Source organism: Vipera berus (genome assembly GCF_964194415.1).
Source record: "Vipera berus genome assembly, chromosome: 1".
Classification (NCBI taxonomy): Eukaryota; Metazoa; Chordata; class Lepidosauria; order Squamata; family Viperidae; genus Vipera; species Vipera berus.
Window position 1 is genome coordinate 320,529,772 of NC_138202.1, and position 13,207 is coordinate 320,542,978.

Consider the following 13,207-nt stretch of genomic DNA (forward strand, 5'->3'; position numbering starts at 1 on the left):
TTCTTCTGTTTTTTTTTTAACTGTAAAATGCATATTTTAGGCCAACCTGACTACTCCGTTTCCTGCTTTGGAGTAGCAGAAAATGGTGCTACTGTTTTGATGGCATCGCTGGAGAGTTCCCAGGTAGCACAAAAAAATGGCTTTTACCACTACAGGGAGACCTGATTTGTCTTCAGGGCAAAATAAAAACTGGTCCAATGTTTTACTAAGAAAAAAAAACAGTGGAAAAAACATGCATTTCAAAATTTAATAAAGCCATCGGACACCTTCTAGTCAGGTATAGAATAAAGCAATTAAATGGGATATGGCTGCAAAGAAAACCCGCAGAATTGGTACAATAGAAAGGCATTGGATGGTGGTGGTTGTAGCTATGTTTTCTTTTTCTTGCCTCATATGTTCAGGTTTTTTTGTCTTACTCCTTTTCCGTGCTCTACATAATGTTTCTTATCCTGAAAGGGAACAGTATGATGTGTATAAATGTAGAAAAGAAAAAGTACAAACACAAAACTCACAAAAAACAACAGAGAACACAAAACAGTCCAGACACAAAGCTATAATTTATCTACTATCGTGAATTACATGTTAAAAGCTACAAAACAGAGTACAAGAACCTGCCAATCTGTATAATTGGGTAGTAGGATCATTGGTATGATGAACCTAGTCACCTGTTTACTGGGTTCATGGCCCTCATAGTGAGTGAAGGCTGCTTGGGAAATGATGTGTAGCTGAATTCATGCATTGTGTCAATCCCCTTAAGGAAGGGATGCCTTGAAGGGGGCTATATAGTAACCCTCTTCCTCAAGAAATCATTGAAAGTTCAACAGTTCTAGACAATTTTCAAACTTCTGATTCTAGGATTTTCTACACTATTTTCAATTAATAATAATACTTCATTAAATGTACAGGTAAATGGTGTCTGATTCCCAGTAATTCTTAGTTAGGTCTCCAACTGAGGCATATTATGGAGATAGCATTGTTTGTGCTTGTTAATGACTTCTGATGGAGCCAGGGTAATACAACCATCCTGGTTTTTCCTGATCTCTCAAAGACTTTTAATACCATGAACATACTATCTTTATTGATCCCCAAGTAGTAGACTTGTGAGTGAGGGCACTCTCCTGCAGTGTTTATTCTGATGTCCCCGATGTGTGTGCTTCTGCTCTTGCCTCTCTTGTTTTACATCTAGGTAAAGCCCTATGTCTGCAACCTGTCAATTCAGAGTAGGTATAAAGCAATATAGAGGTAGCCATGAAAAAGTCTTTATCTAAACACTAACGTAGTTCTGAAGTGGAGAAAGAAATGAGACAGAAATTCAAGATTGTGCAAATTGATTATTTTTATATAAGAGGAAGAGTCAAGTTTTTTAGATTTTGTTATTATAGCCTTTAAAAATAGAACCACTTAAAAAGTATTTACAAATATGGCTGTGCTCCCCACTTCCCATATCTTGGGGTTAGAGTGGGTACTAAGTCTCCTACTGGATTATGTATTTTGAGATGGTTGCTAATTCTTTTATAGACAGGTATTTTTTCCTTTGTTATATGGGTCTTGTATGTTTTTATTGTTGTAAACCACTCACGGTTGCCATGGAGTTGGGTGCCTCATAAACCTCATATAAATATTTATAAAGCTGCCTGACTCTATGAATATTTGTTATTCATAAATAAATTAAATCCCTAGTTGTTTTGTTGAATATTAGAGTAATTTTTAAAACTTGCTAGCTAAATAAGCAAAAATTATAAAACTAAAGGTAAAATAAAATTATTCAATAAAATTTTGTTGCATAGCTTCATATGTAATGAAAAGGCAGAAAAATGTATTGCATTTCTGTCAAGAACAGGGTAAGTATAGTGCAGTAATATATAGATGAAGTATAGCCTACAGGGAGGATGGAAGGAGTCAATTTAAATTATATTAGTGTTCATACCTTATATGAACACCAAGCAGAATCTGTTATTAAGCAAGTGACTATTTAGTTTGAGAATATCAGTTGTCTACCTAATATGATTCTGTGGGATCAGAGGAAGGTAATTAAATATAATTACATTTTTACTATGAAGTTTGTGGCATTGCCACATCTGTTTAAAAAGGTAATACAATAATAAAACATAAAGCTAACTTTTTAGGAGGATTAGAGAATGCTCTTAAAAGGTAATTATGTCATTTAGATGTATGTACCTATGTTTTTATAAATTTTAATATATCTTTATTAATTGCATACATACATATCCAAATAAAATCAGATTTTATATTTTTAATTCATTTAAGAGAGGTTTGAGTATAAATATCAGCAATACATGCATTGCTTACAGTCATACAGTATATTCCATCAGTCACAAATGTATACAACCACACTATAACTTTCTGTGGTCAACCCTAAAAAATCAGTATGATGTAACTTTAGGTAGTACCGGTATGTGTTCAGTTCTGAATTTTTTCAAACAGTGTAATATGGAGGCCTGATCAGAGTTAATTTGGTTTGGAGGCAGAAACAGCATGAACCTGTTAGTAATGATCTGTATGCGATCCGGTAAAATTGTAGTCACAATATATTTTATTCTTGTTGGCACAGCTATTGTAAACTAACAATCTTTCCTACAAATAAAGCAGTAACTTAAGGTTACAGTAACCTTATGTCTGCATCACTACATCCATATTTATACTCATTTAATATGCTTAATTTCATACCATTTTGCATGTCAGGCACATATAGTGGTTCTCTTTTACCTTATAATATAAGAATAAAATGGAGTGATGGTAGAACTGAGCCTAATACTGTCTCATTAGTGAAAAATAATTCATCACACACACACACACACACCCCAAGTGGAAAAAATCCGAAGGAGCAAAGAAAAGCTTTTTATTTGTTGGTTTCTGTCACATTGTAGGAGAGATTATTTTAAATATTTGCCATTTGATTCATCAAAAAGAAGTCATACCTTCATCATCTTAGTAAAACTGTGGTGTAGTGGTAATTTTTTTGCACTAAGATCAGGGAGACTTTGATTCAAATCTGCCCTGAACCACAAATGCTGAGGGACTTTGGGCCAACAAGGCACTCTTAGTTCTGACAGGAAGAAAGGGATGACGCACATGCTACCTTGAGTTCCTAGATGAAAGGCAGGATATGCATGTACTTGGAAAAATTAGAAATCCAGTAGGTGGTCTACAATAAGGGAAGGCTTTGATGTGCATTGTGTGCACAGGTTATGCCTTGACTCCTGTCAGCTGTTGGGACTCATCTCTGCAGGAGGGTTTTTGGCAAGATTTGGGGAGTGGTTTGCTATTGCCTGCTTCCTGGGACTGGTAGAGTGCGACCAGCCCAAGGTCAGGCAGGTGGCTTTGTGCCTAAGACAGGACTAGAATTCACTGTCTTCTACCCTGGAAAACTCCACCAACAGAATTTCTGCCTGCTATATTTGTTGAAGGCTTAATCATGATTAAGAAGGAATGATTACAAAATTACTTACTAAAATTAATTAAAACTATCTTTGGTTTTGTAATAAAAGGTAAAGGTTCCCCCGCACATGTGTGCTAGTCGTTTCCAACTCTAGGGGCCGGTGCTCATCTCCGTTTCAAAGCCGAAGAGCCAGTGCTTGTCCGAGGACGTCTCCGTGGTCATGTGGCCGGCATGACTAGACGCCAAAGGCGCACGGAACGCTGTTACCTTCCCACCGTAGTGGTCCCTATTTTTCTACTTGCATTTTTACGTGCTTTCGAACTGCTAGGTAGTCTGTTATTAATCCATGGCCATTTTCTGTCCAAGTCTTTTCCATCTGCAGACATCAGTCAGAGGACCCCACATATACTATTAAACAAAGCAAAACCAGTTCAAAAAAGGTAATTAGTGGAAACAAATCTGATGTCAACCTATGAATAACAGTTCAGTCTTATGGATGCTTATTTTTGAAGAAAGACATGGGGAGTTCAAAGGGAGACTATTCCACATAGATATCCAGAGAATTGTAGTTTGGTGCCATGTGTATTTCAAAAATCTTTGTAATTTTAAAAATTATTTTTTTCAGTATCACCATCCTATTTGGAGGGATATTGGGTGGATATTTTCTTTTATCTACTGCTCCTCTTTTGCATGCAAATTCCCAAATGCCTCTCACCCACTCCTTCCAATTCTTCTATAGGGCTGAGGGAATCTGTAGAGATTTGGATAGCCCCACCAGAGTGGAATGGAACGAAAGAGAAAGATCCACTGTACAAATAATGTTTGTGTCACATTGTGCCCATTAGTCCACCAGCAAAATACATTGGTATGCAATTGATTGCTTAAAAGAATTGTGCATGTTCAAAGAGCTGAATCATTTCAGTGTGCAAAGCTTTTTTTAAAATTACAAATCTGAAATATTTGTTTCAAGTATTTGGAGAATGTTTTGACCTTGAAACATCTCCAAAAGAACTGAAATGACCTGTTTTACTCTTTTAATATGTTATCAAATCTTCTGCAAAATACTGATGCTTCATGGTAACTTAGTATCATGTCTTCGGGGAGGGGGGCTCCGTATAATTAAATAAAATGACATTAACAAACCTTGCAGTGCAGCTGTATTTAAGACAGAAATAACTGGCATAGATATATCATCTTACCACTAGTGCTTTATTCTTGAAATGATTGGGCTTATGTACTTATGTTTTTACTTATTTAATTGGCAGTTGTCCATGTTTCTCTAGCAGCAACTGCTGTATTCAGAATTTCTATCCCCATCATTGTCAAAGCATTACCAAAGTATCTGGATATTGTACACGAACATTTGAACATAACACACACACTCATTTTTTTATGTTTGTTATAGAAACAAATGTGGTTCATTCATTTATCCATTCTTGAACAAACTTTCATATTTAAGATAATATTTTTGCCAGTATCTAGTATACAAATTTCAATCACTTTATAGAACAAATGTTCTGACTATATGAGTATTTATAGTTTAGTGCGTTTACTACTTAATGCTTTGAAGGACTGTAGTTCCCTAATTCTGTTGGAATAAATCTACTGACCAGAGGATTTTCACTGCCTAATAAATACTAGCATGCATGATTCCATCACATTATGAAAGACACACAAATCAGATATTGTAAAATATATACCCAATATCAGGTCATACAGACAATTGCTTAAGGTGGAATACAGCCCTTTTAAGAGATTTTGTTTTAAATAATCAGGTGTGCTATTTTACTATTCCTATATAAGGCTTTCCCAAATACTCACAATATTAAACATGGAGTCCAAAAGTTAAAAGTAAATTCTGCATGTATGAATTCTTTCCAAAGTTATCCTGTGTATAGCTTAAATTTTGCTTGCTGCCTTAATTTATACAACATATATATAAAGAAAAATAACATTGCACTGCATTTTTTTGCCTGTGCAAGGACTGAATGCAAATAATCATAATTCAAGAAAATCATAGTGTTTTTACTGACAGTTACATCCTGCCTCCGCCATTGAAATAACACTATAAAAATAAGGGGAAAATTATAATTAATGGACAAACAGATGTGACTGTGGTAACAATAAACAGAAAAGTATGTTATTTTTTAAGAAACATGAACACTAACATTTCAGCATCTACTATGTAAAATGAGGCATATCCTAAGGAAACCTGGATGCCAATACAGTTACTAATTGCAAACAAGAACTGAGCAGCTGAAGGGTGTCCCTCAAGATATCATTTCTCAAATTAAACTTACCTAGTAAACTTAGGACATTGCATAAAAACTCAGGACATTACCTAGTTTGGTTTCCTATCACATTTAAAAATTATGGATTTCATTCATTTTTATCCCACTTTTATTACTTTAGCAAATAATTCAAGGTGGCAAACATATACTCCTTTCTCTCGATTCATTTAATGTCAAATAAACATGCCAAAGTGAACATCCTCAGCTGAAAAAAAACTGTGACAAGCAAAAATCATGAATATTCCCATCCCTTAGAAATACTGTATGTTTGCAAGCATTCCACATAATTTATATTAGGCCAACATTATTTCATTATATTTGGAGTATGTACTTGCAAGCTAATCAGTCAAAAGCTTGGTATTCAAGGGGAATTCTGGGAGTTGAAGTCCACACGTCTTAAAATTGTCAAAGTTGAGAAAGACTGGCTGGGACAGTTTTTTGCTTGGCCCTGCCAATTCCTTGTCTCTATCAGCCTAATGTGTGGCCCTCCATGAATTCTATCCAGGACTGCATTCTCTTGTGTGTAAACCATTTTTTTCTACTCTATTATAATTAATCAGATTACCATTCTGATCCAACATTTCTGCTTGGTTTAATCCTAATGGGTTTAGCTGAATTTCTTCTACCTTCTTGGGAATGTAACTGCAAATTTTAAGCATAAGCCTATGTTAGTCAATATAAGAACAACACAATTTATACTCCATGAATATACATAATAGTAGAAGTAGTACTATTGTAATTCCCATCCAATCTGAGTCAGTCTGAGTACAGTAGGATTGATACCTTATGAATGTAAAAAGAGTAATACTGTAATTGTCTTCCAACAATTCCCAATATCCAATCAATCTTTTTTTGACTTCAATAGAAGAAAGACTTTTAACTGGTGGTTTACATCTGCCATATCATGCTCATTGGTCCACTGACAAATGGCTAATTTTATTTCATTTTACTAAGTTATAAAGCTGTCCTACAGCTTTGACATAAACTATTATAGCATGCAACATGCAGTGGTATCTAGAACAACAATTTATTTATATAATGAGTCTAATGATCTTAACAAGAAATATTAGCAAAGTGTGTTTTGGCTTCCTGAATTTCCAGCATAAGGCTATATGATTCAAGTACCCGTAGGTAAAGCAAGTTTCAAATTACTGAACCCATTTGTAAGTAAGTATGTATAAGTTCAGGATATACATCTGCAGTCAGTGTCTCCTTTTCTGCTAAACATTCTGAAGGCACTAACAGATTATATAGTAGACTGATTACAGTACACTATTAGCTATATTTGTGACACCCTCATGTTTCCTAAGGAATCATGATAGTGTAGTTATATAATCTGAACTATTTTGTCTACCTCTTTGAATATTAAGAGAAGTCTTGCCTTAAATATTTTAGTATGGTTTTTTTTCCATTGCACTTGGCGTAAGTAACATGTTTTGCTTAAGACAGAAACTAGCAGCCTTGCAAGGAGGCAGTTAATTTTTATATAATAAATTACACACTAAAATAAAATGGTTAATTTTAGCATTGGAAGATCATGGATTCTGTGTCTTTTGTAAATATGCAAACTATGTCAGAGTGATAAGGAGAAGCTATCTTCTCATTACAAGAGAATGCCCGATTTATGGAGGTCAGGCATGAAATAGCTGTGGGAAAGTTCTATTTTAATATTGAGAAAGGATATTTTGCAGTTATAGGTTATAAAAAATTTTATGTTGCTTCATTGAGTGTATTGTTGCTAACAGTAAGTTTGCATATCCATGTCAGCCCTCATTTTAGAAGAGGACCAATGAAATGAAAACATGAAATGCCAGACTCCATTCTCTTCCTACGGACTGACAGCAAGTTCCTTAGATCTAGTCATTCTTCTTCTATGTATTCTTTTTCTCTAGGGGAGCAATAGGGAGAAAGCTGGTTCTGAGTGAAGGGTCTCTACTTGTTGATTGCTAATGCATATCGGCTGAAGATCATGCATGGTACAATTTATTCAGTGTTGTACACCACTTTTCCAATAAGACAAAACATTCAAAGTGGCTTTCAATTAAAATATGCTAAGCCATTATTTAGCTTGTTTCATTTGGCTCAGCTTATGCAAACCCACCAATTGTGATGTAGTAACAAACTTTAGCGTAGTACGATACCTGAACCAACTGTATTATTTTGGGATTACGGTAATTAATGCTGGCAAGAAATGCAGAACTGGGATAAAACAATTGCCCTGCCACTTATTTGGGAGACAGGAATGAACCTTCCCTTGAACTATGATCTACTCTAGTATCACTTTGCTTCCTGCACATGGTTTTAACTGGATTTTTAGTTGTGATTTGGACTGTTACCATGGATGAGATTAGCATCACTTTACTCAGATTGGACAAATTAGAAAGGGAATATGAATTCACAAATAATAGAAAGAGATGGAATAATGTGGACTTCAACAACCAAACCATTGTTTTGCTATGCCAAGCGAACTGAGGTACAATGGCTATGCTTACTTAACCCCAAATTTAAGCATGGTTTATTGAATAAAACCTAATGGCCTGGTTTACATGTATTATGATGCCTTACTGGGTGCATTCACACATCATTGTCAGTGCAATGCATGAATTCAACCAATATTTGTGGAACAAGGGAAGGATCAAGGCCCTTTAAAAGCTTCCCTTTCAGTATCTCAGAAGTATTTCCATGAGGTAAAAAGCAAAGGGATGAGATTTTTTTTTTAAAAAAACAAAAATATAATAAGATTTTGGAATTGTGCCAGCTTGTCAGAAAAAAGGATAGTTTTGCAGTCTCCTACAGTTAGTTTCTGACAAAGAACATACTTTTTTTAAAAAAAATAACACACAATATATATATAATGGCAAAGATACTGAAGAAACTTCATACCATGCAAAATAGGGCATCTTTTTAGTGTAAAATCAATATTGTACAAACAAAACAAATTAGGAGAGTTGTTAGGAACAAAGCTAAGGCACTAGAACTGCAGCAAGTAAAGAAAGAAAAAGTCCACAACTCTTAGTGGAAAAATCTTCAGTCTCTCAAGGATACTGATACTTGCATTTGCTAAAACAACTGATTAAATTAGAAGGAAAAAGATAAAGACAAGACTTGATCATACCCCTGATTTAAAAAATGATTATGTTGTCCTCGAACATAAAGATTGGCTTCGGTTACAGGATTTGTTATTGAAACAATGCTTTAAAACATTTAGAGTTGATGAAAGCTTTTTGGTTAATTGGGGGCTTTCCTTTGAAATGTTCCTCTTCTGAAATTAAAAAATTATGCCACTTTTTTCCCTTCTTTTTGGCAAGATGTGCAGATGCAATGTTCAGTGTTTCTTGGTCTTCCCTGGATTCGAACAGGTGGAAGCTTTCCAATGTGTTCATTTTATCTTAATTATGACAACTTTATAAATACAGATTGTTGGTTCTGTTTTTGAATGGTATCATTCAGAGGAAAGATGCAAGAGATGGCTATATCCACGATCCCTTGACAAAGCTCTGCATAAAGTTTCCTAAAAACCAAAAGTGGAAAACAGTAATTCAAATTATGCTTTTAAAATACCGATTAAAGTCTCAAACATTGATCCAGAATAACTGCAGTCTTGGCCCTGGCAACAAACTGATTTCCCAAGACCATTGTCTTACTGATTTTGATCATGCTCAGAAACTTCCTTCGTTCTTCCTGAAAGCTACAGCAGATGTTCATAGATTTTAAGGGTGGATTTCTTTTCCTCCATAGGAGACAAGAATTAACCTCTCCCAGAAGACAAAAATGGATCCCAACTGTTAGATCATTGCTTTTGTGCTCCTAACTTGAGCACATATGTTACTTTATTTTTCACTGCTTCATAAACTGCAGTTAGAACTATAGGCAGGGCTATCCAATACCTGTCCCTGGAGGCCTCTTATGCCAGGGGCTCCAAGAAAGCCAATATGTGCTGGACTTCTGTCAAAGGGCAAAAGTGATGTTAGAGTCATCTGTATTTCTCCATCTTCGACCTGACTTTTTTCAAAACCCTTTCCTTGCAGAGGAATCATTCAGATTCAAGGCAGTTGGACTTGATTATAGTGGTGATGGATGCAACACTAGATGATCTGAAGGGCCAGGCAGGATACCAACCTTCCTGTAGAAGATCCATCTTTATGATCACTAAATATCTTAACAGAAGAACAGCAAAGTTGCAAGTGACCTTGCAACTGGTCTTCTAGTCCAACCTCCGGCTCAAGCAGGAAACCCTATATCATTTCAGAGAAATTGTTGTCCAATATCTTATTAAAAACCTCCAGTGTTGGAACACCATCAACTTCTGGAGGCAAGTTGTTCCACTGATTAATTGTTCTAAATGTCAAGAAATTTCTCCTTAGTTCTAGGTTGGTTCTCTACTTGATTAGTTTCCAGCTATTGCTCCTTGTCTTGCTTTCAGGTGCTTTGAAGAATAGGCTGACCCCCCTTTTCTTTATGGCAGCCTCTTAGATATGGGAACACTGTATCATGTCGCCCCTACTCCTTCTTATCATTAAACTAAGCATATCCAATTCCCACAACCATTCTTCATATGTTTTAGCCTCCCCTAATCATCTTGTTGCTCTTCTCTGCACTCTTTTCTAGTCTCAACATCTTTTTTATATTGTGGTGAGCAAAACTAGATGCAACATTCCTAGTGTGGTCTTACCAATGCATTATAAAGTGGCACTGACATGATCTTGATTCTATCCCTCTGTTAATGTGGACTAGGATTGTGTTGGCTTTTGGAGCAGCTGTAGCACATTGCTGCCATCTTGATGGCATGTAATCCATCAATGAGCATTAAGAGGGTGTAGAATTCAGCAGATCTCCAGCTCACTGTAAAAGCTCCACAGTGAGTCTTTTGGAGCCTTCCTGAAACCAAACTTTCCAAGTTGGGCTTGGAGACTGACAAAAGTGACTCTGGATTGCTTCTTCTTAAAGTCCTTTCTTTACCTTTGGAGAGCAAAACCCCCCAAATCCTATGGACATTGGGATGTTGCAGCGATTAAAATCATATTACTATAAGAAATTGATAAAATCACTTCTACTGTTTATCTATATCCTGATTTTTTTTTAAAAAAACCCCACCTATATGTTACACTGTATTATTAATAAACTTATTCAATTACAAGAAATGACATCATGGTTGAGAGCTCCGTTTACATTCAATTTCATTACGATTATTATTTTTAATCAGTTGATCTAAAGTAGGCTCAGAATAAAGTCTTTATATTTCAATTGAAAGATGAAGATTTTTGATGTTATTTTGTTGGAAGGAAAATAATTTTCAGGTTCCCAATCAATCAAACATTCGCAAGGATTCAAAATGAAAGTCAACAACCATCCCAGAAAAAATATTAAACACATGCGCAGACAGCAGGTGCTGGCCACGGAACTAGGAATGCATCAAAACACTTGCTTCTTTATCACTGGGCCATTTGTTTTCCTGATACTAGCTGAAAATAGCATCTTGAGCTACTACAAATAGACATGAAATGCTAGTATCTTTCGATATTAACTGAGCTCTTTGTCACAAAAGAGGGTTAATAGTTGCTGACTGCCTCTTTCTCCACTTTGACAGGGGAAGGCAAGAACAGCTTTCAATTAGTTTTCCAGTGAAGTAGGGGAAACCTGAGAAGGGAATGGTAAATAAAATTGTATCACTGGAGGAGCCTTTTTGAATTGATCCTTTTGCATTTCAAGGGATTACACTGGATTTCCTTTCATAAGTATGCAACGGTTGTGGTTTCCTTTGAGCTTCAGCCTGCAAATACTGCCAGCAGGAAAAGATCTAAAAGCAGTGACTTGGAAGCAAAAGAAAGTAATCTATTCATGCAGATGCCACAAATGGAGATCATTTGCTTTCCAATAAGTCTTTATTCAGATTTCTGTAAGTTCCTCAAACTCAGCCACACTTGTATTTATTTTCCTCTACTCTTAGGTGATTCCAAGAACAATGGTAGAATATTATTTTGTATATGTTCTATATTCAGAAGACACTGTCAATCTCACAGTGCAGGGCAGTAAAATATCTCCCTGCCACCATACACTGAGAAATAGTTGCTGATTAGTTTTAGGGAAAGATGAACCAGTAGAAAAAAGGCTCCTTCCTACATTAGGTCCTTCCTATGTATTCCTTAGCCAAAACTCTTCCGTTGCTTATTTTTCATAGCTCCCTAGCATAAAACAAACATAAGAAAGCATAAAGTATGTAGATCCACTAAATTACAGTATTACTGACAATAGCATAGTTCTATTTGACCAACTTATCTCTTCCCCAGAAGTAAGAAGAGATAATTTAGGATTGTCCAGGCAGAAGGTTTCCCAGTTGGCCATCTCCTTTTCTGATAACCTTATCTAGAATGAGCAGAAGCAACAACCAGGCCATTCCCAACACAAATAAATATTTGGGGCAGTGCAAAACATTTAAAGCCATCTCACCAGGGCTGCTTGGAGCACCAGGGAAGAAAAAAATAATAGATCATTTTAAGGCAGGCATGTCAAACTCGTGACGTCATGCGACGTCGCGCGATGTAGCGTGACTTTTTCCCCATTGCCGGCAATGGGGTGGGTGCAGTTTCGTCGTGACTCATCCGGCCTGTGGGCTGGCAGTTTGACATGCCTGTTTTAAGGGAAGAAGGAATATCCAAGATAGGCATAAGTAGGGTAGATTATAACACTTCGACCTTGGCAGTTGTATAAGAATGCAACTGTCAACATTGCAACGATCTTGGCTGAAGCCATTTTTGTTCATTTTCGGTTGCCACAGTACTGGGAGGAAGGATGGATGGTTTCAATGTTAGACTAAACAATATTCTGTCCCGTGGGAACCAAGGTCATTGCTGCCTGACTTTTGGCGGGCTGACCCTTCTGTTAGAAAGCCCGCCAAAGTATTCTATTGGGGAACATAGTTGATTACATAGTGCTGGGGTAGGAAGTTCAACTTTGTAACATTGTCATGCTTTGGAGAGAACTCCAGACTTGGTTTCACTTTTGACTGTGCCAATACTTTGTAGCCAATAAACATGTTCTTTAAGGAAACCTGTTGTCTTGGGAATTCTACTTTTACTGGTCTCATCTATTGGAACCATGACAGCAACCTTGAATGATGGCCTTCCAGAAGGCCTGAAGACATGGCTTTGCCCTCTGGCCTGGGGAACAGATGGTGGTGCAAAGCAGTACAATAGTAAAATGGTTATACTGTTCCTGAATAGATTGTGGTCTCTCATTGACTGTACTGTGTGATTTCTAAATTGTTTTTAACTTTTTAAACTTTTTATGCTTCTACGGTTATTATATTTGAGGGGGGGCGGGTGTTTGCTATTGCTTAATTTTGTAAGCCACGTAGAATAATAAAGATGAGATGAGCAACTATTTAATCAGATCAAATAAAATAAATCCCAGTAAGGAGGGAAAGGAAAAAAAGCTAGAATTTATGGTTCACCTATCCAAAGACTGGCTATGGACAGTCTTATCAGTTCACAACAGTTTTACAATAAACTCCAAGGAA

General features: G+C 36.2%; 1 protein-coding gene across 2 annotated transcripts in view; it reads right to left on the reverse strand.

The window, feature by feature from the left end:
* Window positions 1-4,431: 4,431 nt before the first annotated feature.
* The window catches only part of TTL (tubulin tyrosine ligase), a 30,019-nt gene continuing 21,243 nt past the window's right edge, over window positions 4,432-13,207 (reverse strand). For both annotated transcript variants that reach the window (XM_081345229.1, XM_081345228.1), the window contains exon 7: window positions 4,432-9,202. In XM_081345229.1, coding sequence (XP_081201355.1) covers window positions 9,085-9,202 — 118 coding nt within the window. In that variant the 3' untranslated portion in view covers window positions 4,432-9,084. The remainder of the gene's footprint in view (window positions 9,203-13,207) is intronic.